The sequence below is a fragment of the Chaetodon trifascialis genome, chromosome 8, assembly GCF_039877785.1.
Source record: "Chaetodon trifascialis isolate fChaTrf1 chromosome 8, fChaTrf1.hap1, whole genome shotgun sequence".
Classification (NCBI taxonomy): Eukaryota; Metazoa; Chordata; class Actinopteri; order Chaetodontiformes; family Chaetodontidae; genus Chaetodon; species Chaetodon trifascialis.
Window position 1 is genome coordinate 11463415 of NC_092063.1, and position 27868 is coordinate 11491282.

Sequence of the window (27868 nt, forward strand, 5' to 3'; positions counted from 1 at the left end):
GGACTAAGAGGAACTTTGGTATTTTTACTTTAAAAACCAACTGCTGATTTCTTCTCGTCAGTTCAGCTTTGCAACAGTTAAGTCAATCTACTTTCAGACAAGACCGAAACTTCAGTACTCTCTTCCTGTGGTGCGGCATCTGAAGCTAATGAAACCTTTTTTCCTGTTGCAATTACAGTGAACATGAACAGAAAATAAATGCACTCGCCTGAACAACATCAAATCCAATTTTGATGCAGAGAAAACAAGACAAATTAGTATAAAGTAGTAAGTATTTTATTTACTTTTCAGGCTTGAATATGTTTCATATGAAAGGCAAAATTAAAATGAATACTTTTCCTCTCCATAGTTTAGGCACATTACAGAAAGGCGTTTGTAAATGAGACCATCAGTAACAAAACGGACAAGATCGGAGGAAAAAGAAGCAAAAACAAATGACACTTAAGGGCCCTGCACACCCACAGGGATGCTCGTAGTTACTCTGCTAGATAAGCCCTCTTTACAGGTTCATGGGCATTTACAGTGTCCCATCATAACAGGTACAACAACGTGAACAATAAAGTGTTGGACATGTCCGTCACACATGCTCACACAGTGCTGGGAGGAGGTCCCATCACTCAAAATAAGTGACAACACCTGTGTGGGTGTGCCATGGCTGTGCAGGTGCTTTAAGCCCGGCTAGGGAGGTGAATGATGTGGCTTTAATGTGATGTGTATACAGATGGAGGCACGTAGACAGTAGCAGACAGGTCAGCCATAAGAGTAATGCAGCATTGGAGGGAGAGCTCTCCAAAGACCATTCATCGACCAAGTGATGGAGGGAAAAAAAAGTAATGTGGGGGAGTTTTGGGATTAATATTGGGTGCAAACACAAGATGCAAAAAAAAAAAAAAAGAAATTGAGTTGCGACCACAAGTATTCCCTCCTGTCCCTGCTTTTACCTTAACTTAAATCATACCATATGGCTTTAGGTGTGTCTCAGTGGTCAAACACTGAGTGAGAATACTGAGTTAACATCATATAGTCATCACATACGAGCAGAAGAAAACACTGTTTCTGATACAAACCTGGAAAGATAACACCATTGGTTATATACGAGCCCCGTCTGGCCTCACTGAAGGCCCAGACGACAGACCTCTACGACCCCCTTCCCCCCGGGCACCTTGTCATCCATCAGCCACAGAAACACAGCGACAATAAAGTCTGAAGCGTCGACTCGACCTGATCCTCCCAAACACGCTCTGACACCACAAACGCAGGAAATGAGAACTCCGTGCACGCTTCAGAGCATCGACATTTACTTCAAGAGAGGCCTTAATTACCAAGTGAGACAAACGTTAACGAACAGAAGCCAGGATTAGAGTCCAAAGATGGGAATGACGAACTGTGGCGGGCGTGCACAGCGTCAGCCACACAAAGTCTGCAATTTCATTACAAAGAAATTCATGGGCAGTGACAATTGAACTGTATATCACGGCAGTGTAACTTAAAATCCTCACTGGTTCCTGGGAAGCAGCTTGGTGCTGTGACAAAACTCCCCAGGACACCACGGCAGCACGAACACAGAAGTTCCCTTATGTGATGCGGCGAAAAGTACCAGCAGACAGAGCACATGGTGTGTTTTCTTTCCACTGGCAATGCAAACCTCCACTTGGTCACTGCTGGTCAACAAGACTGCATTTCTTTTCAAACACGGAGAACTCCTATTGTACAAATGTCGACAAATAATGGTTGCTGTAGTGAAACGCCTTTGTTTAGATCCACAAAACCCCTCAGAAGAGACGACCGTTGGAACTAAAACACACTGAGTTAAAACACGGACAGTTTATATATCCACTGTAGTCAGAGAGTTGTTATGGGAGTAGTTGTGCTCAGCTAATTAAAAACACTGAATTAAGGGGCTGTAACTTTGATTAAAACTTGAAATGTAAGAAAAAAATAAGAAAATCTCTGAAATATTCAATAATTAATTAAGGAAACACAGGACTGCAAAGTTAATCGTGTCACTGCTTTACAATCTTACTTTCCATAATTATAGCGTGTTACGCCGACAGATTTGAGACTTCCCAAAGTTCCCTGTAAATCAAATTGTTTCCAAATGTGAGTACATAATCGTGTACCTCAAACCACTTTGTTATTCTGAAAAATGATCACATTGTCCGGCAGATTTAACAGTATCGTCATTTTAGGCGTAACGTTGCAGCCCTATGAATCATCCCTTGATTACTGTGCTGCCATTAAAATGGCCCACAAACCTGTCGGCAGATGATACAAGCACGAATCGACAACGTGAACACAATCATCATTCTCACTCAGACTGCAACCTCTTAGGGGTCGACATGTATCCCTGATCCTGCTGAATCACGCTGTGGTGGCGGATACCCGACAGACGTGATCACTGAGGAGTAAGACTGTCGAGGGAGACACAAGTTTGAATGTGTCAGACTGGCTCGTGAAGGCGCCTGCGATGCAGGACAATGGAATGATGCGCAGTTTTTAGGAATGTGAGTTAGAAATTAAAAAAAGCCTGCGTGTTTGCGCGTGTTTGCGTATTCAGACATAACACATGATGCTGTCCGCTCTCTCACTGCTTCCAACACAAACAGGCTATGACTTCTTCCTGATGCCTTCGAGAGAAAAAAAACAAAAAAACAACAAAACCCAGAAAGAATGAAATATTCCTCCAGGTTTAGGGTGTGAGCTAGACTGGAGGCGCATAATTTCCTCCACAATGAAGAGAGAGACGTTAAAATAGCCGTAGAGAGCCCTCGTGTTTTACACATATACATTAAAAAAAAAAGAAAAAAAAAAGTCACATTATGAATGTTTAAAGGTTTAAATAATTATAATAATTAAAAACATGGAGACAGGAGCTCTTTGAGAGCAGGTCAGCTGCTGTTCTCTGGCCAACAGCACAGCAGGAATAAATACATATATTCATATACGCCAAATAGAGAAGAGCAAAAAAACTTAATGGGGAAACAGTTTCAAACTGATACCTTTTAGAACTCTCTCTTTCCCTCGTCTTAGCCTCCAGACTAAGCATGTTGTGCACACCTAAAACACAAGAGGACAACCCGCCCCGCGAAACGCCAGTCCAGAGCTGGAACTTTTTCAGCCTTCTTTTTGTTCTCCTGTGAACGTCCGTTTCTTCTTCCTGTCTGCAGCGGTCAGCTTCCTCTCAGCGCCCCCCACCCCCCTCTCTCCTCTTATGTCCGAGTCCCTCCTTCTCGTCAGGCGAGCGGTGAGGAGGCTGGGCGGCAGGGAGGGGAGAGAAGGAGGGAGGGAGGGAGAGGTGGGGGGGGGTTGGAGAATGGAGGGAGAGAGAGCTGCCTGAAATGTAGGCCAAAGCGGTGGTGGGCGTTTCCATGGAAACAGTGTTCACAGCAGTCAGTGACATCATCAGTACGGGGAGAGGCGACTGGGTGAGGAGGGGCACGGTGGGAAGGGGAAGGGGGGGGGGGTGCAACAGAAATGCGTCCTGATTGGCTTGGACTTAGACACGGTTCTCTCCACCCACTCTGGTCCTCCGCAACATCCTGAGGTAAAGACAAAGACAGGGGGATGTCTGGAACCTTCTGCGGCTGCAAAACTCACTGCACCGTGAAAAAGCAGCACGCCACACCTTTACCTTCTGTTCTGTGGGTCCATGTGGTCCAGCAGTGCCTCCTGGGACACCCTGAGGTCATCGAGAGGCGACTGGTAGCGGGACTCGAAGGAGCCCTCCCTACCCCGGTAGGCCATGGCCTGGGCCGGCGACTGGGGCAGAGGAGACGTGTTGGAGGAAGTCGAAGACACTGAGCTCAAATCGCCCAGACGTTCCCGGCCTGCTTGGGCAGACGCCGACGTCGGCGTGGCCCCGATTGCAAGGAATGGGCTCAGAACCTCTCCGTTTTCATCCTGAGAGAACGAGGAGGAGAGAGATGATTCAAAGTGTCGACTCCAGAGGCTGCTCGCGGTTTTACTTAAATATAAGCTCATGATCGTTTCCTACAGAATTAACATACAGGCTCATTTTAAAGGGGGGCAGTTCTTCTTCTTTTTTCTTTTTTTTTGCAGAGAGTTAGATGAGAAGATCGATACTGCACTCATGTCCGCGTGGTGCGATCCTGATTGAGTTTTGTAAATAACTGCTTGTTCTGAATTTGATGCCAGCAAAACATTTCAAACAAGTTGGGACAGGAGCAACTAAAGACTGCGAAAGTTGTGGTATGCTCTAAAAACACCTGTTTGGAAGATTCCACAGGTAAACAGGTTCATTGGTAACAGGTGACAGTATCATGATTGGGTGTGAAAGGCTCAGTCGTTCACAAGCGAGGATGGAGCGAGGTTCAGCACTTTGTGAAACACATGGCCCCAGCAGCTGGTTAGCTTAACTTAGCATCGAGACTGGAAACAAGTGGAAACAGCAAGCCCGACTCTGTCCAAAAATGACAAAATCCACCTACGGGCATCTCCAATTCACACCTTATATCTGATTTGTTTCATCTGTACATAAACCGAAGCGTAAACCGACATTTGCAGATTTACATGTTCTTACATGTCAGATAATTTCCTGGATGGGCGCAGTACCTTCTCTTAGAAGTCTGTGAGGTTGCCAGCAGAGACTCCAGGAAGTTACCACGCCTATCCAACAACTACGATGTGCATGTGCTCTCATTACGATATATAACTAAGCACACATCAGGGACATGTTAGGACCACAAAAATCGTAATTTGTCAGGTTGGGCTGCTTTTCTCTGCCATGTTTTTTTGGTGCCTGTTGTGTTTTGTTTAAGGGAAGCCTGAGTAAAGAACAGTGGCTCACCCTGCCTCTCATGATGTCCATGTGGACTAACAGAGATGCCAACTCCAGATCCTCATTGTAGCTGTTCTTCAGAGGTACTGACCGGTAACCTGAGGTCACACAGAGACACAAACAGCTTTTATTCAAGCACCTGTTTCATGTCATTTCAGTCAGCACGTTACTGAGCACGTCATTACTGCTGTGTGTACCTGTCTTGAGGCTGTGAATGGGGAATGTGGCCTGAGCCAGGAAATTTTGGTCACTGAACATGTCGATTTCATAAACCACAAAGCGCAGGAAGGCAAAGGCAGAGTTGCACACTGTGAACTGGAATGGCTTTCGGGGCCACGTAGGGTTCAGACCGTTATCAGCTGGAAGAGACAAAACGAAACAAAAAAAAGATTAGTAATGTATGATATGTATTGCAACAATTAAACATGCACTGCAATGCTTCTTCTTTGGCTAAAACCAGAGCATAAAACCTGAGCCAGAACTACATCCAGTGTTTTCTCTTTGTATTCCCACACATGGCTTGGTTGTTTGTACAACTTCCTGTTTTTCTTGGAGCAGACAGGAAATTACACTAGGGTAATGTATTAAGTAAACAGTAGCGACTCATTCCTTTGATTCTGGCACAGTATCACTTCACTGTTTGACACACCTATTGTTAAAATTAGAGCAGCACTCACCTTCTGAATCAGTCTTTTGCTTGGCGCTGTCGTATTCTGCCCCGCACACCTCGATCTCGATCAGAGGGCAAACTATGCCACGCCCGTGCTTGGGCAGGTGCCGGGCACCCAAAACCTTCAGAAGAGAAGAAGAGGAACAAAGGTTACGCCTTTGGATCTTCTCACCTCACTCAACATGCAAATACAAAGACATACTTTATGGCCGAGTTAACACAGTCTGACAGTCTGAATCCCATTTTTTAGCCTGTATTTATAGATAATTTGGCAAATTGGCACCATTAAAAGCATGCTGGAGTAGCTATTAGCAGTTCCTGTTTGTAATGTATCCATGACTGCACAGACAACTGTGACTGGATCACTCTGATGCTGAAGAAAACCTAAAAACGGCAAGATTCTCAGGCAAGTTCTGCAATTATGATAATTTCTAAGCTGATTTACGGACGTTTATTTATGACACTCAATGATAATGATATACTTGGGAAGTGCAAGTGTCACTGATTCTAAAAATGTGTGCATCGTGTCTGTGTTTTCAGATTTGGAGAACTGACTGGAAGAAGTAGAGCTTGACACACAAAGGGATTGGAAGTACCTGGCCTAACTGGCCTCCCTGAATTGTGTGTCACAGCAGCTGACTGTGTTGCTGGCACACCTCATAGTTTGAAAACCTCTCCACTGTGGCATCACACACGCATACACACAGCCCAACCCTCACTTTGCTGTACCTCTATCTCTAGAGTGACTTGTTCGAGGCCTCGTAACGTATGTCTGTCGAAGGGATCGAAGCTGTCGTCCCTCATGATGGGCGGCTGAAGGACGTAGCCGCTCCTTCCGTTCAACATGAACAGAGCCTGGTTCATCTGCATGGGCTTGTCTGCAGGCAGGGAGGGAAGAGGAAAAAAAAGAGATGTGGGGAGTGTAAAACAACATGTCTTCTATGCTGTTTCCATCTGTTCAGAGGAGAAGATAGACAGATACCTGCTGTCTGGAAGTTGAGCGCTACCAGCTGGGACCCGCAGAGCCACATGGGCAGAGGGTCGTAGTTTGAGGAGTCTAGCCTCTGGCCTCTGGGGTAGATCCTGGACAGCTGCAGTCGATTGTACTGCAAGAACTTCTTCCCCTTGATCTTGTTGACGTACTTTTCAGCCTTGGTCTCGGGGAAGGATGACATGTCACGGAAACAGGCCCGCTCTGTGCCAATCTCTAAAGAAGGCAAAGAAACAAGACAAGACAGACCTGACCTTCCTGTACTGATGCTGGACATGTGCCCATTTGTATTATGTCACAGGTATGCAATCAGTCACATCTCTGCTCCTGTGTGTATTAAACTGCATGTTCACAGCCCAATAAAGGTGCATAATCCTTACTGTCTTCATCGAACGGCACGGGCCTACAGTAGATGACCAGGTCGGATAGTTCCAGTGCAATCTTCTTCCTCCTCTCCATCATCTTCCCCTCCTCCAGCTGGGCACAGGGACACAGAGTTTACCAACAGTACCACACATCACTTTTCAGTTTGTATTCTTACAAAGTAAAGTTTGACTAATGCTAACGCTAGCCTGAAGCTTTTCCTCCCTTCAACAACTACAGCTGCCAGGTGTGAATGTATGTGCTCACTGCTCAGTGTTTCCTAAATACATGTTATGGGTATTATAGGGTAAAGCACGAGCATGGCATGAGTCCTGGTCTGCATTTTCCATCAGCTGCGTGACATGTGTCTTCACCTTGGCCTCTGATGTCATGGTAACCTCACGGATCTTGAACATCCATTCCTTGAGTTCTTCTTGGTTGTTGGCAGCGACGTCCAGCACCGGGCCTGTCCGCATGGAGGCATTCGGCACCAGGGAGAAGACATGCGGCCTGCTGCCCTTCCCTTCAGGACGTACAACTGAGAAGAAAATCAAGAGAAGGGTTAGAAAAATGGCAGAAAAAATAGGAATGGGGAGGACAAATACAAGTTTACTGTCCCATTTATCCCTCCGCACCCGATGCAGTTTCTCAGTCTGTCACATTTTTCACTCACTGAGGGCTCGTTTTTCACTGCAGTATATAAGTGCAGCACCTCTATGGAAGCAGTACATGGCTAGAAGTAGGTTGAACTAAAAATGTCTTATGTGCAGTAAAATACAGTTATAAAAGGTAGGGGTGGGGGGTGTCCACATGCTATACATTTTTCAATCTCTAACCACTGGGCATTTTCAGCCTCTCCTCTCCACAGCCTGCAGCCCATTTTCACTGAATTTTTTGTCACATAGAAATTCATTCAAGGCGTGCCAGTTGCACTGAGGAGTGCGGAGCTTAATGGTTTTTTTGGATTTGGTTGGTGCAAATGGCAAAATTCTAAATGAGAAACATAAAATAAAGTGATTTTGATGAAGTACCACTATTTTAAGCATAGGTTTGGTTATTTAGCCTTGCAGAAGCTTTGGTATGTTGATTGGTTCCAGGACCGTCGGATATCCAATGATAATTTCTATTTTTACAGTTTCTGGTTACGATCAATGGTGTAATGTCTGTGCCTTTCACACAGCAGGTTGTGGGGTTCTGAGGGTTTAACTCAAACAGTTTTTATCCAGCCACTGACCAGAATGTGCCAGCATCCAAAAAGTCAAAATGTGAGATGATTTCAATTAAAATGCATAAATGAAAATGACATCAAATGTCAACAAAATAGCAAGAACATGAAATTCTGGAGAAATAAAAAACACCAAATAGGAACAGTGGCAGATATGGAGAGAGGTACGCCGACTGGTCTGCGCTTCACTCATTGCTGGGTTTGGACACAAACTTGGTTTTACATCAATTCAACTGTCAAACTCATGAAAAGAAAAGCCAAATTAATCTGGAAACTAATAGAAGTTTTCTCTGATTTCAAACTTCCTAGTTGGCTGTAATCTGATTGGACGTGCTTTAGAAAAGGTCAGAGGGCAACAGGGTCAAAAAGTTCAGGTCATTTGCACTTTGAGCTCAGCGGGAACACAAACAGCAGCCCTGACTCAATGTTCAGCGTCATCACTTTCCCCATAGGAAAACAATGGCTTCAACCAGTGCAATTCTGCGCCACTCATGTGAAGGAAGCCGTGCAACCAAGTGTTAACAAAAATATAGATAGAGCTTTCCTATACTACCACTAGATGGAGCCTAAGAGTCACCCAAAGGCAGAGAGACAGGCTCAGGTATTAACTGTTTAGCAGAGGCCACAACAATGCATGACAGCATGTGCCAACACTAATGGGTGTGTATTGACTGAACTAGAGGATGTCAATAAAATACCAGATACAGAGCTGTGAGAAAAGCAACAGTAATAATAAAACCAAGTGAAGAATTCATAATACAAGAGCCTGATAACCGACAAAAATGACAGTAAAGAAAGTGGTGACTGTGTCCTTTTGCAATTAAAAACAAAGAGGACAAAGACTACGTGTGCATGCATGTGACAGTCAGAAAAGGAGGTTGCCCTGTGGCAAGGTGACTGCCTGCTCTGCAGCCCTGCAGCACAGAGTCGAACAGGAAGTGGAGGGGCCACTCACCAATCTGACAGGAAGACACGTCCACACTTCCTCTCAGCAGATCTCCCAGAGGGCTGTTCTCTGTCATCTCCTGCTTGACACAAAAGAGGAGCATTAGGAAAGGAGTTGACAGTCATGCTGAAGCCATAATCCACACTGCACATGTATCTCTATAACAGTGGACCCGAACACGGTTTGCAGGTTTGACCCTCACAGTTCTGTCAGGCTCCGCCGCTGACGGACTGATCTCCTCCACGTAGTTGGCAGGAAACCACAGCTGCTTCTTCCCTCCACAGTCACCCTTCCACCTGAGAGAGAGAGAGAGAAAAAAAGAAAAGATTAGAAGAGATGTGGTGAGGATGTGGTTTTCTAAATATTTAGAATGTGATGCCAACATCCGGTCGATATTCTAACATAGTCCCATCCTGCATAATTCACCCTGTCATAAGCCTTCACTCTTTCCACCGGCACAAATAGGATTTGTCCAAATGGATAATTAAGAGCTACTTCCTGAATTAATGTTGCGCAGGTCACTCACCATCCTCCTTCCTGTTTGTCCACGTTAGAGATGATAGCGTTCTTAGTGAAGGAGAGCTCATCGTCTCTCTGGGCTTTATACTCGTACATGGCTCTCACCGTGCACTGCAAAGATAAGACAGAAGAAATTTGGTGTGAATGTTCACCGTCTTCACCTTTTTTCATGCACAGTGGTACAGAAATTAACTACAAGTGAACTCACCTTAAATGTTGGCATCTGGTTGGCCTCCACGTAAAAGCCTGGATTCCTGCCCTCGTACAGCGACCCGTAGTCTGGCTCCTATTGGCCGACAGAGTGTGCGTTAATAAGCCTATTCACTAATCTACAGGGGATTTTACAGTGTACTGAGTGTGCCATTGATTGTACAGTGGTACTCACAGCAGTGCCTATCTTCTCCAGTGTGTCCTCATTGATGGGATAGCGCAGCTTCATTTTGCGGTACAGAGGGTGCTTCTCATAGTAGCTGATGAGATCTACTAGGCTGTCAAACTCCGAGGTGCCCAGTACGACGGTCTGACCCTCCTGCTGCACACGACAGTGCTTTATCTTTCCCTCGGCCCTGTAGAGAAACCACAGACATAATATCAATGACTTTGCATCCATTTGAATCAGTTATTCTAAGAAACTAATTGTGAACATAATGCAGAGATTTCTGGGATTTATAACCATCTGCCTGTTGCTTCCCTCATCCTTGTATGTTAGAGTGAAGCTAGATGTACATTAATTAGGATGTTACCTGAAGGAAATGGCAAACGAGTTGGGCTCCGCTCTCTTTCTCACAAGGAAAGCCCCGTCACGAGGAACCCTCATCAGCATGTTCTCTGCATGGCTCCTGGAGAGGTTTGCGTGGTACCACCTGGGACGAACATCAAAACATGAACAGGCAGCACATGAAGACAGGACAGCTTTGTCACTTCACACCTCTTCTTCGTTCGAGGTGAGGGAGTCAGCTAGCAGTCTACAATGCAAACTGCAGTAATAAAATGTTATTTAGAGAGGCAAACAGTTAACTGAATGAGATGTTACCCCCTAAAAGCTAAATACTGACAGAATGTACATCACTGAAGGTCCTCTGTGCTTCATAATTTTACATTCTTTACAATCTGTACGAACGCTGCACGAGACTCACTCTTTGCTCTCGTGAGCATTGGTCTGAGGCACTGGCTCAGTCAGCTTCATCTCAAACTCGTTGCAGCGCAGCGCCACCTGCTGGTAGTGGTTGATCAGGGCAAAGAGCGTATCGAACACCAGGTTGTCAGTCAGGTAGAACTTGGGGCTGCCCGCCTCCTGACGCGAGTGGATCCGACAGTGCTGCACCCGCCCCGAGCGCCTGGATGAGACAACAGAAAGAGTTCAGTTTGTTTGTAGATCATAATGATTACCTTGAACACACCACCCACTGATGTGTCACAGCATTGTTTCCATACAGTACACTGCGTGTAATGCACAGTGATTGATTAGCTTTAAGGTAACTGAAGGTGAATGATCACACTTCAGACCAAGCCTGTTCGATCAATGATGGAGTGACTGACATTGATTTATCTGCCAGCGTGTCACTGTTATTTGCACGGGTTAACACTGCAGAACACACAGTGTGAGTACGGTCTACCGACACACTGGAGAGTTTCCCACTGAAGCGCACAGTTGTGCAATAATTCAGTTAATTCAATTATCATAATTAAATAACATGGAAAACACCAATCAAATACTAACTGTAAATGTATAAATTACATTAATGATCAATATTATCATACAGTTAAATGCAGAAAACAGCTTTCAATGTTCATTTCCTGTCATTGCATTTTACAAAATTCTAAGCTGAGTACAGCCCGAGTAAAATGTGGAGAGACCCTGAATAAGAAAAAAAGTAAGTACCAGAAAGACAGTGTGTAGTCTCCCACAAAGGTCTCGCTCTCTCGCACCAGGAAGGAGCCATCAGGAGCTCCGGTCTCCAGGCAGTACTCAGAGAGTAATCTCTCGGCTATCTGCCGCCCATCCCGCCCCGCGCCCAGCTTCCCGTGGAACCACTTCTCGGTCACGTGCTGGTCCATACCGTTGGACACCTGGATGATTGGAAAAAAGAGGGAGATGTTGGTCATCTGGCATCTATGGTGTTTCACAAGCGTGCATCTCTATAGGAAATGCTGTCTTTGTTATACTGCATGTATTTTGTGCGCAATGCCCGGTGGTGAACAGATCCTGTTCAAAATCAGGACTCGCGACTCTTGTCTCTGTGAGTATCAACAGCAGATCAGGCCTACTAACCTCTCTGTGCTCCTCCTCATCATCGTTGCCCTGGTTACTGGAGGTCTCCTCTGAGTAGTAGATTTTACTGCTGGTCAGGACAAAGAAATGAGGGTACCACTCCTGGGGGGAAAGAGAGCGAGGGAGAGGATGAGGGGAGGGAGACACTTAGTTCAAATGGTTAGATTAAATATTTAGAGGATCCATGTGTCGCACTGAAATGTGGCCCAAGCAGGCAAGCAGAATTTAATCATCTAAAAGACAAAGGAAAGCAGTTTATGAGGCCAAGGCCATCGCATGCATCAGATCTCGAGCGTTTGTCCTGATGCAACTTCCAGAATCCACTTACACACGATGAACATGCTTACATGGTTAATGGGGTCTTCCAGGTACAGGATGCCATTTTTGATGGAGTTGCTGATATCGTTCTCTGAGTAGGGAGTGGAGGTGGACACCTCCTCGTAGGCACTGCCTTCTGCGAGCTTCTTATGCTGTGGCAGATAAAGGGAAAGGAGGAAGGACAATCAGAAATACTATACACAAAGCATCCATTCATACTTTTTTTCCCTGCAGAATAAATTGCCATAAAAAGATCAAATGATCTCTCGAGGTGGCTCCTGACCTTGATGAGGATCTTCCTCTTGAGCTGGTTGGGTGAGGGCAGGCCATCTGCTGCGATATCCACCGCCTTGGTCAGCAGCATGTCTCCAAACACCTTCTTAAAGAAAGTGGCCATATTCCTCTGCTGCACAATACTACAGTGGTCCTCGATGGACAGGATGATGGGATAGCTGTAAGGGGAGCACAGATTAGGATTTAAGGTGGACTTGTCTGCTTCCTGAGGCTAAGATACCCTAAATAAACATATTATTACTACACATGGCTCAATAGACGTATAATTCCAAGCAAAAGAAAGTGAAGTCTGCCATAGCAAGGCAAATATTTTTATACAAAATTGGCAAGGCAATATCTCAGGTGTTATTTATGTTTCATTATGTCATTACTATCATGGTGTACTTCCATGGCTGAGGTAGTGGAAGAGGGACAGTGAGCTGGCAGAGGAAGATGCAGATGTTCATTCTGCTGGTCAGCCTGTTGAATTTTGCGTTGTTCTACAGCTAATGTATCTACTAGCAGCTATTGCTGCCCCACAGGCTGGAGTAATTTTAAGGGAAACTCAACAGAAAGCAAGCTTGCGGCTTGGATGTGTCTTTTCACATTGCTTTTTGTGTAGCCTCACATAGCCAGACGTAACATCATCTCCACACTTCATACTGCCACACAAGCTCAGCTGGTTTTGTTGTTACAGGAAAACTCCTGCTGCTGCGCGCCATGTCAGTGTGTGTGTCTGTTGCTGCCATATGTCAATGCACTTGATAGACATGCTCAGCGGTACACTGACTATTGTACTTCCATAATATACTTCGGGTTTTCTGCCAAATGAATGCTGTTTCGACGTGTAACCCTCCCCCTTGTCTAATACATTACACATTATCACATACTCCTTCCAAACCACACGTAGGCCCAAACCTCATTTTCATTCCTATTTGGGGACCAAAAAAACATCTTTTTTTAAATCACTTTTAACCTCTGAAGATATGTTCCCTTACATGCTAATAGAGTGAAAAAGAGGTAGAATCAGAAACAAAAAATTGATATAAATTTTCAGTCATATCTTTCACCCCTATTTATTTTTCCTTTTATCACCAAGAAACGGCGTGGCTTGTGCTCATAGAGACTCACTCAGATGTGACGAAGGCATGCTCTTTGATGGTGGTCAAGACATCACAAAACTTGATTTTTGTTGTGAGGGTGTGTCCGTGGTAGATGACTGGCATTCCATCTGGGCCATCCCAGCAGTCCACTGGAGGTAAACACACACAGACAGACACACACGCACAGTCGTTTCATCTGCTATACGCCACACACAAAAGATTAAGTGCACAGTATTTAAGACCTTTAAACTTGAAGACGCACAAGTTCATGTTTGTTTATTTTTGTTTGAGGACAAGTGACTCTTTAACCTGCTGAAAGCCAGTCCTATTCATAGAAACCTGCTTGACAAGGGTTTGGTGCAAAGACCAGACAGCGTACGGAACTGTTGTGTAACAGCGAGTGTGTGGGTAAGGGTGTGGCGGCTGCATTAAAAGTAGAATTGTGAGGGATAAGAGTTAATTACAAGGTTGAAAGTCAAGTGGAGGTGATTTATTGTACGTGGGTCAAAGTGAAATGTGTGTATGTGTCTTTACCCACATTCAATACAGCGGCAGCCCATCCTCAGACAGCGAGCGTACGCCTCCAGGGACGACTCACTGGAAAACTGGTCTCCCGTCAGGTAGCTAAAAATAAGTGTGTAACGTCAAAGTACGCGCAGAAAAACACACATCTAACCAGTTTTTCAAAAGGGATTTGCATGTTAGTGACTGCAACATAATAACAGACACACACTCACACAAACACTGATACTGCTGTGAAAAAAAGGCTCTCTCCCTCTTTTGTTGACTGGAGTAAACACTTCTTACTCAGTCAGTCGGTCAATTCAAACCTAATCAAAGCAACATGGGAAGTTTTCATTCTGCTGCTCCAATGAGTATTGTTTCACATCGAGTACAGAGGGTTATCATTTGAACTGCCTTTCACACACTTTTCAATGGCAGGAAAAATACATTTTCCTGCAAAATACACAGTGGGATCTCATTCTGGAACAAGATTGTTAAATAATACACTTTTATCTGATGTATGAAGTCAGTTCAAAAGCCCTCTTTGATTAGAGGCTTCCATGAGAGGATGCCAGATTTAAGTGTTCCCAAGGCCTAATTACAGCTGCTCGAACTTGACAGAAGCCTGACATAATGAAATGTATGCATGACAGCTTCGGGCTCCATTCTTACGTGTTGTGCGAAGAGGAGATCCAGTAGTGGGACAGGGGGTTGTTCATATTCTCAGGACACACCTGGTCCAGGGAGGAATCCCAGATGGTGTTCTCTTTGGAGAACAGGTATGTCAGGAACTACACAGGACGGGGGAGAGAAGTGAGAATCAGTCAAATGTGCTGCACTTGCAGATTCAACTTATGTGTTTCTGGGAGGTCCACGAGAGACTTGGGCTGTCTAAATTCATCATGTCCGCAAAAGTCAAAAAAGCAAACTTTTTCCAGGGCTCCAGACAGTCTGCTCGGAGTACAGACTTCAGACTTTGCTCTGCAGATGACTTCTATCCGGAGCAATATAATGTAGACATGGTGACGTAAAATGTAATGATAATAACAAGCCTTCCAAGCATGTGTAACAAAGCAATTCAGCCCTGCAGATTGGGAGCATAGCTGAACAGGGCTTTAATAGGTTGTTGGAGACATGTTTGTGAGCTTGGGCAAGGCTCAGAAGGCCTCCTGCAGGGCACGCTGCCAGGATCTGATCCAGCCTTGGACCACCCGGATCGTCGAGTCCGTCTCTGTACAAAAACTCTTCTAAATAAATAATTTTGTGCCATATTGTTGAGTGATGAAGTGTCTTTGTTTCAGCACCATTCTCTCAAACCCTAAAAGGCAAATACTCAAAGCACTCAATAACATTTCATTGCATGAAGCCGCCTGCAGATTTTTGCAGTGCATCTTGCAGATATATTTGTATTGGCACACAAGCTTGTGCAAAACACCACCAGAGTGTATTACATTTGCAAACCATGCAGTAGTTGTCTGGTGGCCAACTCGTACATATGTAAGTGTCAGAAGTTAGTAATAAATGAGATCTGATCATTTACACATACAGAATATGCATTTTGATTTGTTTGGTACAGTCTGCAGAGCAAGTAAGGTGGGGGAAGGTTGACTTTAATCCAATTAAGAAAAAAAACATTTCGACCCATATTCTCAAAATCAGTCGAGGATTTCATGATAATATCACATTAAGAGCATTAATGTCAGGTTTAAATCTAGTCTCACAGAGTGTGTTTTTATCAGCTTATGGACCAGCATCCACAAAGTGTGCAGACTTGATGTGATGATGGATTTTTGAAAAAAAAAAATAAAAATATATCACAAATATAAGAGATTCAGCAGCTCAGCTTTTTTTTAATGACTGTTGAATTCCCTCTCACAGCTATAAGAGATGTAGGCGACAACTGAAACCTACAACATTACCTTTAACGGTCACACTTCCTTTGTTTTATCTTATCTTTTACAGTCTGATGTCCATGGCCTGCACACCTGCTATCTAACTCAGTACCATCTCTTGTAGGCTGCCTTGCACCAGCTTCCTCGTGTCTTTTGTCAGTCACAGCTTTATGGCGACCACAGAAAGCATCATTCGCTTTCTGCGGAACTCTCACGCGGCGCCACAGTCAATAACCTTTTCTATCTGTGTGGGAGGAGGTGCTTTAGGCCGAGATCATGGCTATCCATGTCAATTTCTGAGCATCTCCCACCCACGCTGGCAACACAGGGGAGGGCATCGGAAAACATAACTCACAAAAACAAGTTTGCATTTTTTCCATTAGTGTGAGAAAAACCCAGAAAAGAGAAGAGAATTGAGAAAAAGAGGGGAAAAGGAAGAGGGAGGTGTGGTGAGAGTGTGGGTACCTCGTCTTGGTGGAAATAAGGCTGCTCCACTTCTCTCAGGGGGTCTTTCAGGTAGCTGAACATAAACTCCTGAACCTTGCTGCTGTCTGTGGCCCACATTTCCTGGATTCACATCCAAACAAAGATGTATTGGGGCGTGCAAATGAAACCAATCTGTGAGGAACTACATGTCCGAAGGCCCTGGAGACATTACCTTTTGAGACTCCAGGAGGAAGCTCTTGAAGTCATCCAGGGAGAGCCTCTGCTCTGGTCTGTCAATGAACCTGGCAGAGAAAGAGAGGGTTCACCTCAGCGAACTCACATCTGTGAGAGCCAGTCACTGTGCATGTGCGTGTCTAGTTTTGACCTACCTCTGCAGAAATGGCATCTCCACCTGAAAGAGAGGGAACATTTGAGTTATTTCATGAAAGTGCCGCCCTTTCAGTGTGCGTACTAGTCATGTAGATGGACACAGACATCCTGCAGGGGGCTGGGTGGTTAGTCGTTGGGGGGCACTGAGGTCATCCATTTAATCTGACCCCACCCTGCCTGCCTGCCTGCCTCCTCATCTGTGTGAGTGTGTGTGTCCTAATGGCCTCCACCAGAGGGGTTTGGTGGGTTTTTAACTGGTCCATATTGATCCCGCAGCCATTTGAGAACAGACAGATGGGGGGAGGAAGGGTGCCTTGGCAGGGCATCAGATGGGGCGATGGGGGATGAAAGTGCTGGGACAGAACTCTCTGTGCATGCATAAAAGGACTGCACTTACGTTTTTCTGAGCATCGAACATGAGGCTACGATAGAGCTGGGCGAACTGGCTGAAGGACACGTCTCCATTCCTCAGCTCCGAGTCCTATAAAACAGGCGAAACGAGGGAAAGCAAAAGGGCCGTTAACGACAAATCATAAATCTCTAGTCTCCAACAACATCATACTGAAAGGGAAGTGGGCAGGGAGATGGAGCGGGAACGCGGGGTCTGCGATAAGTAGAAGGAGGTTACCGGAAGTTTCTCTCGGAGGAACCTCATGTTGGGCACCCTGTAGTTGACCTGGCTCAGCATGCTCTTCAGATCCTTACAGGATATCCTAAACACATACACATGGTTTGTTGAGAAGTCAAACACAAACACGGACAGGCACGCACAATAAGCGCAAAGTCGCCGACCAACGTGCTGAAACGCTGCGAACGCACGCTCCTTGCGCTCTGCTGAGTCTTTCTGGCTTCACTTTTACTACACAGCCTGGAATTTTGGCCGGGGGAGGACAATACCCCTGCAGCGTAACAAAGGCTTGCGCTTTCGTCAGGGATGTAACAGACAAACATCTTTGTACATCTCCTCCATCCTCTGCAGTCTGTTTCCTGCTGCAGGAAGAGGTGCTGTTGTGTGGCTGAGAGGTTAGTTCCTTCACTACACCTCAGCAGCGCATTCTCACTGACACCTACCAGCCTGGTGCAGCTAGCCTACTCGCTCTACATGTTACACAAAGGGAGCACAACTGCTGCACCAACCAATTGAGTTCTATCTAATTATAGCTATTTCCTGTGTGTCTGATCTGATCAGCTCTGGCGTTTATGTCTTTTAACTGAGCGGACATACCTGTCTTCTCTGTTGCGATCAACGGCGTAGAACTGCTTACGTAACCACCTGGAGAAAACAACACAAAACAGGGATTTAAGAGGATTTAATGTAAAACAGGACATAAAATGGGCGAATGTGGCTCGTCATCACATGCTGAGCCTTATCATAGCTTCCGCTTTGGATGTGATGTGTAGCCACGTATGCACCGTTTACCTCTCGATCTGGAGCGGCGTCGGAGACTTCAGTGTGTCGGCCACAAGCCAGTTTAGGCCCTTCACCCACATGGTCATCTCCTCATCAGACGTTGCTGAGGAAAAATCGAAAATTTGGAGAAATAATTTCGGATTTTCTTTTCTTTTTATTCCCATTATATGTTTTTTGGTGGGGAGTTTTGACTTACTCAAGGTCTAGAGACATGTTGTGGTGTATGGGGCTGCATTTACCAATTATTTTCATTACTGATTAATCGCTCTTAATAGCGAGGAAATGTTAGACAATCGTGAAAAAGTGGCCAAGATGCTGTCTCCAGTTAGCTTGTTTTGTCTGTCAAACACTCTAAAGCTGTAATATGTTAGTGTCATATGACAAAGGGAAGCAGCATTTTTGTATGAAAGGTGACTAAAACTATTAATCGATGATCAAAACGCAGCTTTAGATTTCAGTGAAGAATTTCAAATATGCGGTCTGCACTTTGAGACTATTTCAGCTTGTGGTGGACTATAAAGCTTTAAACAAGGATGTTGTGGCAAAGAAGTCAAACTGAGAGACAGACACTGAGGGTAAGGTGATGGCTGGTATGATGGTAATGTGACATAGAAATGCACTAGTTGTGTGTGAAGGCGTGGAAGGTGTCTGTGCATACCTGCCAGGCTGAGCGATTTAAGGCGAAACTCGGTGCCGTACAGGATGACAAAGCAGTGGGCCTGGTCCAGCCGTGCTGCAGAGTCCTCCACATAGCGCTCAAAGTCCCGGGACTTCTGTCCAGGACGGATCTCTTTGATCTCTCGAATGTCAACTGGAAAGAAAGACGCATACGACAGTTAGCAGGAATGCAGAATTGCCATTTCCTTGCACATACAAAAGTGTCCTCAGTAGAGCTGGGCGATATAGCTGAAATCAAAATTATGACATTAATATGGATCGTTGTCTGATGTCACTTTATGTCGCCATATGCAAAGTTAGATGTAAAATAATGTCCAATACACTGAACAATTATGCTTTACATCAGATAAATGCTTCATACGTGGATAAGAAAACCTTCAATAACTCATTTGTTCAATTTGCAGTCACAATTTGCTTGGAAATTTTCATTTGTATGACAAAATTCTATACAAAGCTAATAAAATATGGTCATATCTTCACAAAACCACCCAAAGTACATAAATAATCATCCTGAATTCGATCCAACCTTGTCCAAATTGTCTTCCAATCCATTTACTCATAATTTAGTTTCATAAACCTGATTTCTTTTGCCTCTAACATCCCAGAATAGACACAAACATACAGCACGGACAAGTATTTGAAGCCCCCTGACCACATAAAACAGCGAAGCTGAGGCCACGACCTCAACCGCATATAGATACACTTCAAGTGAAGCCATACCATTGATACGGTATTGTTAGATATGGATTTCAAATGAAGAAGATGGTGAAGCTACCGACCGCAAATAAACCCCTGTTTACCTTTCACCACTGAAATCAACCAAAACCAAATCAGCCATCCGACAATGGCAGACCTCGAGCCAGTTGCACAAACAAGTCTGCGATGTGACTCGGCCGGGTCCGCGCAATAGAGGTTTCAAATACATCAAAGACATATTGTACGTGGGTAACCGTGAGACTTTAGAAGCTTGGAATGGTTTTAATAATTTACAGCACAAAGGGCGTCAGACGGGGAATCTGAAAGCGATATAGCACTTAAGAACCCAACCAAGCTCAAATCGAGTCTGCATACAGTAACACGCTATATATATCATCTAGTTTTTCTCCACTGGACTGATTAAAAAAAGCCCTGCGTGGGCTTTTACACAACATTGCCTCATGGTTTATCTTTAGGAATGACACAACTGAAAAAATGGTACGATTTTGTCTTGACTTCATTAATGGGCAGTCAGAAACTTTACGAGCGCGTAGGCTGTGAAGTAGCTCAACGTGTTCCTATCAGCGTTGCATTCGGAGAAGTTTAAGATCTCTCTCTCACACTCACTCACACACGCACACACACACACACACACACACACAGGCACACGCGCACACATGCACACACAGCTCCTGCTTCTCTTCCTGCCCTCAAACCACACATCCTGTGCTTTTGTCGCCTACACTCCACATCTGTGCTTGCGTATAGGTGAGCATGTTCTTTTCTCAAGCATTAAAAAAAAAAAAAGAGTGTCTTCTCGTGCTGAATTTCACTAAAGCCGAGCTCTCTAATCATACATCATATCTCAGTTTATTTCGCCCACCAAACGGGCCAGCAGGCTTCCGCTGAGAGCGCGGCCGCTCCGACAGGCCGATCTGTTAGACAACACTTTAAGTCGTTTGAGTCAAAATATTTGGATCCTGCCTCAGACAGATGCAGGAAATAAAGAGATAGCCAGAGGTGTAACCTCAGCAGAGGAGATGAGAGGAGGTATCCTGCAACGCACTCCCACACTTCCTCCAGCCCTCCACACCACTCCTCACCAGGGCTGGATTACACTTCAAACCTTCTAGCCGATTGTACTTTGTGCTATCTCACTCTAAGATTCTTACCGAAATGTTTTTAAAAAAGCTGTCAAATGTTAAATGTCTACACACTTCAGAAAAAATACTTTCACAGAGGAAAAATGTCAAACATTTGCTGCCTCTGGTTCCTGACTGGTGAGGATTTGCGTAGAAATTAAATACCTTTTGGTCTGTAAACAAAGCAACCTGAGGATTAATAAGACATTTTACAGTCTAAGCTATTCACAATAAAACTATAATCAAGAGGTTAATCAATAACGAAAACAATTATGAGCTACTGCCTCCTTTACACAGTCGATAACTGTCAACATTCTGATTCAAATCTGATCTCCTTTGCTGCCAACTTTTGGAAATTGGCAGTTCGATACTTGGAGCTACAGCTACAGTTTGATCAACGCTCAGCCCTACGACTCGCGCAGTTCAATTTCATAATCCTAATCACACCTTCAGTTAGTTAGATGCATTAGAGCAGAGTGCATTAGCTGTGTTTCGCCACGGAGGGAAAGCTAGAGCTGCACAACGCTGATGTACAATCATGTCAGCGTGCATTTTGCTGGATATTGCAGCTGTGATGTGACTTACATTTAGAGCTGTGACGACAAGTCAACGCACAACTATTTTGATAATAGATGGACTGTTTTAGTCATTTTTGGTGCAAAAAATTTAAGTATTTTCTGATTAAAGCTTCTTTTCTTTGTCATACCTGTTTGTAACTGAACATCTCTGAGTTTTGGACTGTTGGTCGTACAAAATAAAACATTTCAATACATCATCTTTGGGAAAATATAGCTGGCACCTCTCACTAAGCAGTTGGCTGATTAATCAATAATGAAAAGATTTGTTGCAGCCGAATGACACAACTGACCCCAGAACAAACAAAAAGTTATGCTGTCCGCATCGAACACAAGGCCGGAGCGGCTGAAATTGCTCATACTGCAATCAAATTTTCGAGCGACTGTGCAGCCCGGAGCGTGACAGCGTTTCAGTGAGCACACACGCGTCAGCTGATCCATATCAGCTCCTTTGACATCATGTTGGATAAAGTTAAACACAGGACTTTCCCCCTGACAAATAACTGTCATGCAGCTACATGGAGTCTGTTCCCCTTTCCAGCCACACTGTAAATGGAGCGAGTCGACTGTGGAACTGTGCTTGTTTTCCAGCCACAACCTGATCTTTACATGTTTTCATCCAGACATAAACACTGTAAAAGCAGATTCTGATCGTGTCGCTGCCTCCGGGATAATGTCCGACTAACATGTTGACACACTTGTCATAAACAAACTGGGCTGACAGTCAAGTGTGGAACTGAAGAAAAAAAAAAAAAAGGAGCGGTGAGGAAGCTAAAAATGACATCAGCCATTTGAGGCGAGAAAGCACGAGGGAGGCATGGAAAAAGCAGGTCAGAGAGACAACAGCCTCCGCAGATGTGTGCAGGTAATGCCGCCCACATTTGCACAGACCGACAACAAAAACTACCTGATGATTGCTTTACTATTTATGAAGCCATTTCCAGGATGGAGCTGACGACATTGAACTGACGGTCAACACGCGCTCATCTAGCACCATGACTGATAACGCGCAGGCAGGATCTTGTTTTAATAACTGGCGAGACTCCTCCCTAAACCTGAATACACCTCAGATACCCATGCCCGCCACTCCATTTATAATCAACCAGCAGCTGCTTTTTAATCTGCCGACCGTCATCTCAGTTAATCATTGAGTCTATAAAACGTCAGGCAGCAAGGTAAAATGTCCATTCCAGTTTCCCAGAGTTCAAAGTGACACCTTCCAATGTCTTGTTTCGTCCGATGAACAGTCCACAGCCCAAAAATATCCAGTTAACAATGATATAAAACAGAAGAAAGCATCAAATTATCACAACTGAGATACTATAATTAAGCAGTTTCTGCTTTGCTTTTCTTTTGTTTCAGGTCTCCTTCAAATAAGAACTATACATGATCAGAGGGTCAGGACATGTATGAGCGCGTGCAGATGTTCTGCAGTCCTTGTGCCATGCCATCATCAATCAGAGCAGTGTGAAACATATGGAGGCTTGTCTGTCAAAGTTCATTCGGTGTTAGGGGTCACAGTTGTGTGTTAACTGGTTGAGTTAGTCCTGCAGGGAGAGCTCAGCGAGCAGCGATGGTGGACAGAGCGCTGATTCACGGGTTATTATTAGAGAAGATGCATTAACACAGAACCACATTCAGACTCATTTTGTGTGAATCATTACTTATCGCTAACACTTTTATCTGGCCCTGTTTAGATTAGGGTGGATCCCGGGTGGTCCGATCACAAGTGGACAGCACTAAGCGCAGGTGGGTATGGAGTTTGGGAAAAGGAAATAATATATGTGTTTATTTGTGTATAGACGTATAATGCCTTTGAATACCGGGTGTAAACTCTCCCTCTGTTACATTTAAACCTATTAAGGTGCTCAATAGATTGTAAAAACAACCAAAGAAGTCGGACGACATGATCTATGGCTCAGCTGATTTCGCTGATCGGTTCCCTTTTCTGGTTTAAGCGGCAACATGTACATCAATGTTTATGTAATTTCACATGGGTGGTATCAATATTGTGATATATATGTATATATAGCCTGACCAATACTGGATATTTTGGGGCAAATACTACTGTGGTTATTTGGGATATTAAAAAACAACATGTCAGATGATCGCTTTTTCTTTTTTAACACCAACTATCTTGACATGCATCCCTTTCATTTGTTTTGTTTTGTTTGTTTTTTTAAGAATTGTGAGCAAGATACGTATTGATCGGGACATTTTACAGCAGGCAAACAAATTGTCAGAGCTCTTGGGTGGACAAAAAATGAATATGTATCTGGTTCTTGTCATTTATCAGTTGACATACAGTGCATACTGGCAGACACCGATATATATACACAGTATCTGCACTCAGCCAATGTAATGACCTGCCTGATACATCAGTCCAGCTCTGGTGACAGTATATTTCCAGGAAATTCAATTGAGCAAATGTACTGTGATGTTCATGTACCCATGAACTAATACAACCAGATAGAGGCTGCGTCCACTGTGGACATATAGAAAAATGTCTGCTGGCTGTCAAATGTCTATCACCTCAAAGTATATGTGGTCATATTAGGTGCCTTTGTTTGAAATGAAACATGAGAGAATCTGATGCTCCTGGACCCAAGAAGGGAGGTTTCCCCCACCAAAGTTAAATCATAGCTTAAGAGTGTAAAAACACACGCGGAAGCTCATTCATAAAAACAACCTAAATCTGGCTCATTCAGTGAAGTAAATGTCGAAGCCTGTCAGTTCCCTCACTTCAGGTTGGTGAAGTAGAAAAATGATGTGTCACTGTCAAGCATGATTCTGATTCATGTTTACACGCCCTCGTTTTCAGTAACATACCCAGAAACCAGAAGTTCTGAGGATGATCTGTGTGATACTCTGGAGATTTACTGAGTGTACCATATGTAATGCTTCATAACAGTCTCCCCAGGATCAAAACACACTATGCACTTATGTACAGCCCGTGTGAATCGTAAAGTTTGGGCAAACTGTGACTACAAATGTCACGTATCCCCATCTTTATGTTGATGCCCCGCCTACGCCTCTAACCAGCCTGTTACCGCCATTTCTTTTGCAACACCACATCCTGCTTTGTCAAGCCAGACCTACATCTAATTGCATCATATCATGATGAATCTGCAATCTGCAATAAATATCAGCTGGGCAACTTTACGTGCACCAAACAAGCATCACAAATCAATCTCGGGGAGAAACTGAGTGGCCTCACTTCAGATTATTATCATATTATCATATTCTACAACTACTAGGTCATTAACTAAGACTTTTCTCTCAATAAGCCCCTAATTACTGGTTGTTGATAGTAAGGAAGTTGCTATGAATTCTAACAACCCTGACCCTTAATAACCCCTAACCATCAAGGCATTAACAAGTGCTTTATGATGACTAATAAAGAACCAATACGCAACTAATATGTATGCTAATAAGCTACTAGCTAAAGGTGAATATGTACACCTTAATATAAAGCGTTACAAAATGCACTTTGATCGTGGAACTAAAAGGTACACCTTCTCCGCATTTTATATTTAGCAAACACCTAGAGTGCTGCTTCCACAGTTAATGGGCATCTTTCTCTCGCTGCCATTGATAAGGGGTAAACACAGCGGGCCAATTGTTCCCAAATGATCACACACTTCCAGTAAAAACCCTCATATTCTATTTCTGTACATTAATGACCCGCCTCGGCCCATTTCAACTCTCCAAGAGTATCAAATGACAGCTATGAGCTCATGTGTGTATGAAAGCCTTCGTGCAACAGAAGATGATACTGCCGTGTTAAAAAAAAAAAAGAAAAGAAAAAAACCTAAGCCGACTGTCTTTTTTGTGTGTGTGTGCTCTTTTTGCTGCATCCGGAGCAGAGTGCAGCTGTGCACAAGGCATCCTGCTACCCGAGAGACAGAAGACTTAACGACTCACCGAAGGTCTGCATGTCCTCAGTCAGCACGCTGCTCTGTTGAAGATTAACCTGGTAAATTACAGTATATCCCCACTAACGTGACAGAAGAATTCCAGGAAATTGTACTTTCTCCTCGTAGCTGACCGTGGATTTGTGTCTGAGATGTGATTTATCTACTGCGGGACAACAGTGGTTGCTCCTTTAACAGACTCACACCTGCGCTGTCAAAATTTGTCGTAAAGCCATAAAATGAAACAAATAATCAGACTTTTAAGTAACTCAACAAACACGCAGTAAACGCGTGAATGAACCAAATCCTGGAAGTTTTAGCAAGACAGAATATGGACTTTCAGGAACTAATCAGAGCTGAAATAAACGATGTCATGTTGATATTGAGAAACGCTGCTGGGATTTTGTTTTTAGTAATACTGTTGTATGCCTTGACCTTTGTCTTTGCAGGTCTTGGAGGCTGCATGTCTTGTTATTAAACTGTCCGATCTCTGCAGAACGAACAATTAACGCCTCCTGTTTCACTTTCATTTCCACATACCCAATTCTTGTTCATCCTAACTTTCTTCCATGAAAAGCATCTATATCGCTCTTAAAACCTAAAAGGATTTTGCAAGTGACTTTGCCAATTCTACCTGACATCACTCACCAGCTGCTCACAACACCTTCATGTCATATTTCTGAATGTATGTAAACCAACAAATTCTGGCACATTTACAACCAGTGCTGTGTTGGTGTTCGTGTCTACTCACTCTCTCCCTCTATTTTGTCCGTGCCCCGAGTCCAGATAATAGTCCTGGTCTCCAGCTTGACTTGAAATGTCCGTCTCTCTGGCCGCTGGGACTTCTTAGAATAAAACAGTGTCAGTACTGTGCCCAGCTCCAGGTCTCGGTACAGGTTGTTCATCTCCGTGTCGTTGTCCATCCACGGAACAGGTCCGTTGGAAAAGAAGCCCGAGGTCCCAGCCATGTTCACTTCCCCTGTTTGTTGTCAGTTTCCTCTCAGAACAATCTGCTCAGTCCAGGCCTAGACAGGGATACCTACAGCAGGAGAAGAGGGGGGGAAACCCATGAAACAACAATTCCTCTGGGACTTCTAGTGTGTCGGTGTTGTATGCACATTATAGGGCAGTGAAGAGTCGATGCTGTCAGGAGATTTATGTTTAAATAAAACTTTCCTACGCAGTATATGTTTAAACACCTTCACATATGTAAAAGCTGACTTTTCAGCATCAAAACACATTTTCTTTACTCTCACCTTCCCATCGAGATACATGTTTTACATAAATATTGCTCATTTTGACGTATATGTGAAATGTGAACATGCTCATTTCCAAAATTACATTTCACTAAAATGCTTTGGTAGTGTTCAGGCTGTCTATCAGATGCATTACCAACCAAAAAAAAAAAAAAAGGTGACATTTCAAACTAATTTCTGAATGCTGCCAAGGATCAAATAGTCATTAATCACACACACACACTCAAATAAACTATACGTGTACATAAAACGTTCCATTTGTTGTACATGTTATGTCCATGTTAGACCGTGTTATATGAACATGTTCTTAGTTTGACGTGAATATGGACAGATTTCATGTTTTGTACACTGTGGGACATTTGAAACGTGTCACCAAACCTAAAACATAAGAGCATATTGTGGGAATATATCAACATACAGCCACATGAACGCATCACACAGCTTGATCTGCAGCATCCACGTTTAAAAATGCTCATAACCATGAAAAGACAGACACATGTTGGCAGACAAAGCATAACATTTATGACATATGTGATGTTATTGATTTCTCTATATGGCTGTGGTTGCTCCCAGGATTGAAACGCCGTTAAATCCTAACAGGAGCAGGAATGTGACTTATCATTAACAGTGATGTAAATAAATGACAGCTGCAGTCTGAAAACGTGTTGATGAAGCCGAAGACGCCGGGGAACTTTCTCTCCAACACGGTTTTACCTTGAACGTAGCAGCGGGGTGGTTTCATCTCATTCAGACTGGGTTTAAAGAGTAAAAACGGGCCCGTAACCTGCTGCAGTCCGTCCCAGAGGAAAGCAAAGTTTCCTTTGGACACAGGAGGCATCGCATTATTGGGAATACAACTTGTGGCGAATGGCAGCGGAGTAGGATAACAAGAACCGTCTGGATATTTTCACAGCGTGGAAACGGGGCCGGTGTGAGTTAGCATTTCGCTGGGCCGAAAGGAAGAATGGTGGCTGGTTTCACCCCTGAAAAAAGCCCAGGTAGCAGCAGCTATTCTGCCCTTTTCTCCCCCTTCTCTTTTCGCCTTAGTGTGCGGAGAAAAATCAAGTGGAAAACAACACGTCGCAGGGACTGCTGTGCTGTACCTACCGCCGCAATCTCGGCCCGACCGCACATCTCCAACGGCTGAGGCTGCTCCTCTCCCCTCTCGGCTTTCTCCTCCTTTTTCCCCCCGACACCCTGGTTTTCCGTGATTAAATCATCGCTAGGCCCTGGAAAGGCGCTGCGGTCCCGACGACAGCAATCCCCGTTTCCCCTTCTCCCCTCCGGTCGTCCATAGAGAGGCAGACAGACAGCGAGGACCGTGGTAAGACTACGCAAGTTTGTCTGCTCTCAGATCCAGCCAGCTCAGGCCCTTCCCCCCCTCCACCCCCCTCAGCCGACCACCAGCAGTATCAATCGAGCCGGAGTCAAAAACCAGGCTTCCGCTGCGGGTTTCATAATAAAAGTCGTGTCGAGGAACTCGTTGCACTGTTTTATGAAGGAGGC

At 44.3% G+C, this 27868-nt stretch overlaps 1 protein-coding gene across 1 annotated transcript; it reads right to left on the minus strand.

Moving 5' to 3' along the window:
- Positions 1 to 259: 259 nt before the first annotated feature.
- On the minus strand, positions 260 to 27751 carry plcg1 (phospholipase C, gamma 1). Its single transcript, XM_070967722.1, has 33 exons — positions 27470 to 27751; positions 25858 to 26145; positions 18760 to 18912; positions 18111 to 18204; positions 17916 to 17963; positions 17319 to 17403; positions 17088 to 17171; positions 16690 to 16712; positions 16533 to 16602; positions 16340 to 16441; positions 14655 to 14773; positions 14017 to 14102; positions 13507 to 13627; positions 12386 to 12554; positions 12132 to 12254; positions 11785 to 11886; positions 11395 to 11582; positions 10649 to 10849; positions 10256 to 10375; positions 9898 to 10078; positions 9721 to 9798; positions 9520 to 9623; positions 9196 to 9289; positions 9003 to 9072; positions 7197 to 7360; positions 6840 to 6936; positions 6451 to 6675; positions 6198 to 6346; positions 5476 to 5590; positions 4996 to 5157; positions 4808 to 4896; positions 3632 to 3900; positions 260 to 3539 (listed from the first exon to the last, which is right to left on the minus strand). The coding sequence occupies exons 2-33, from the start codon at positions 26072 to 26074 to the stop codon at positions 3497 to 3499; spliced, it is 3945 nt and encodes a 1314-aa protein (XP_070823823.1). The 5' UTR covers positions 26075 to 26145; positions 27470 to 27751; the 3' UTR covers positions 260 to 3496.
- Between the last annotated feature and the right edge of the window lie 117 nt (positions 27752 to 27868).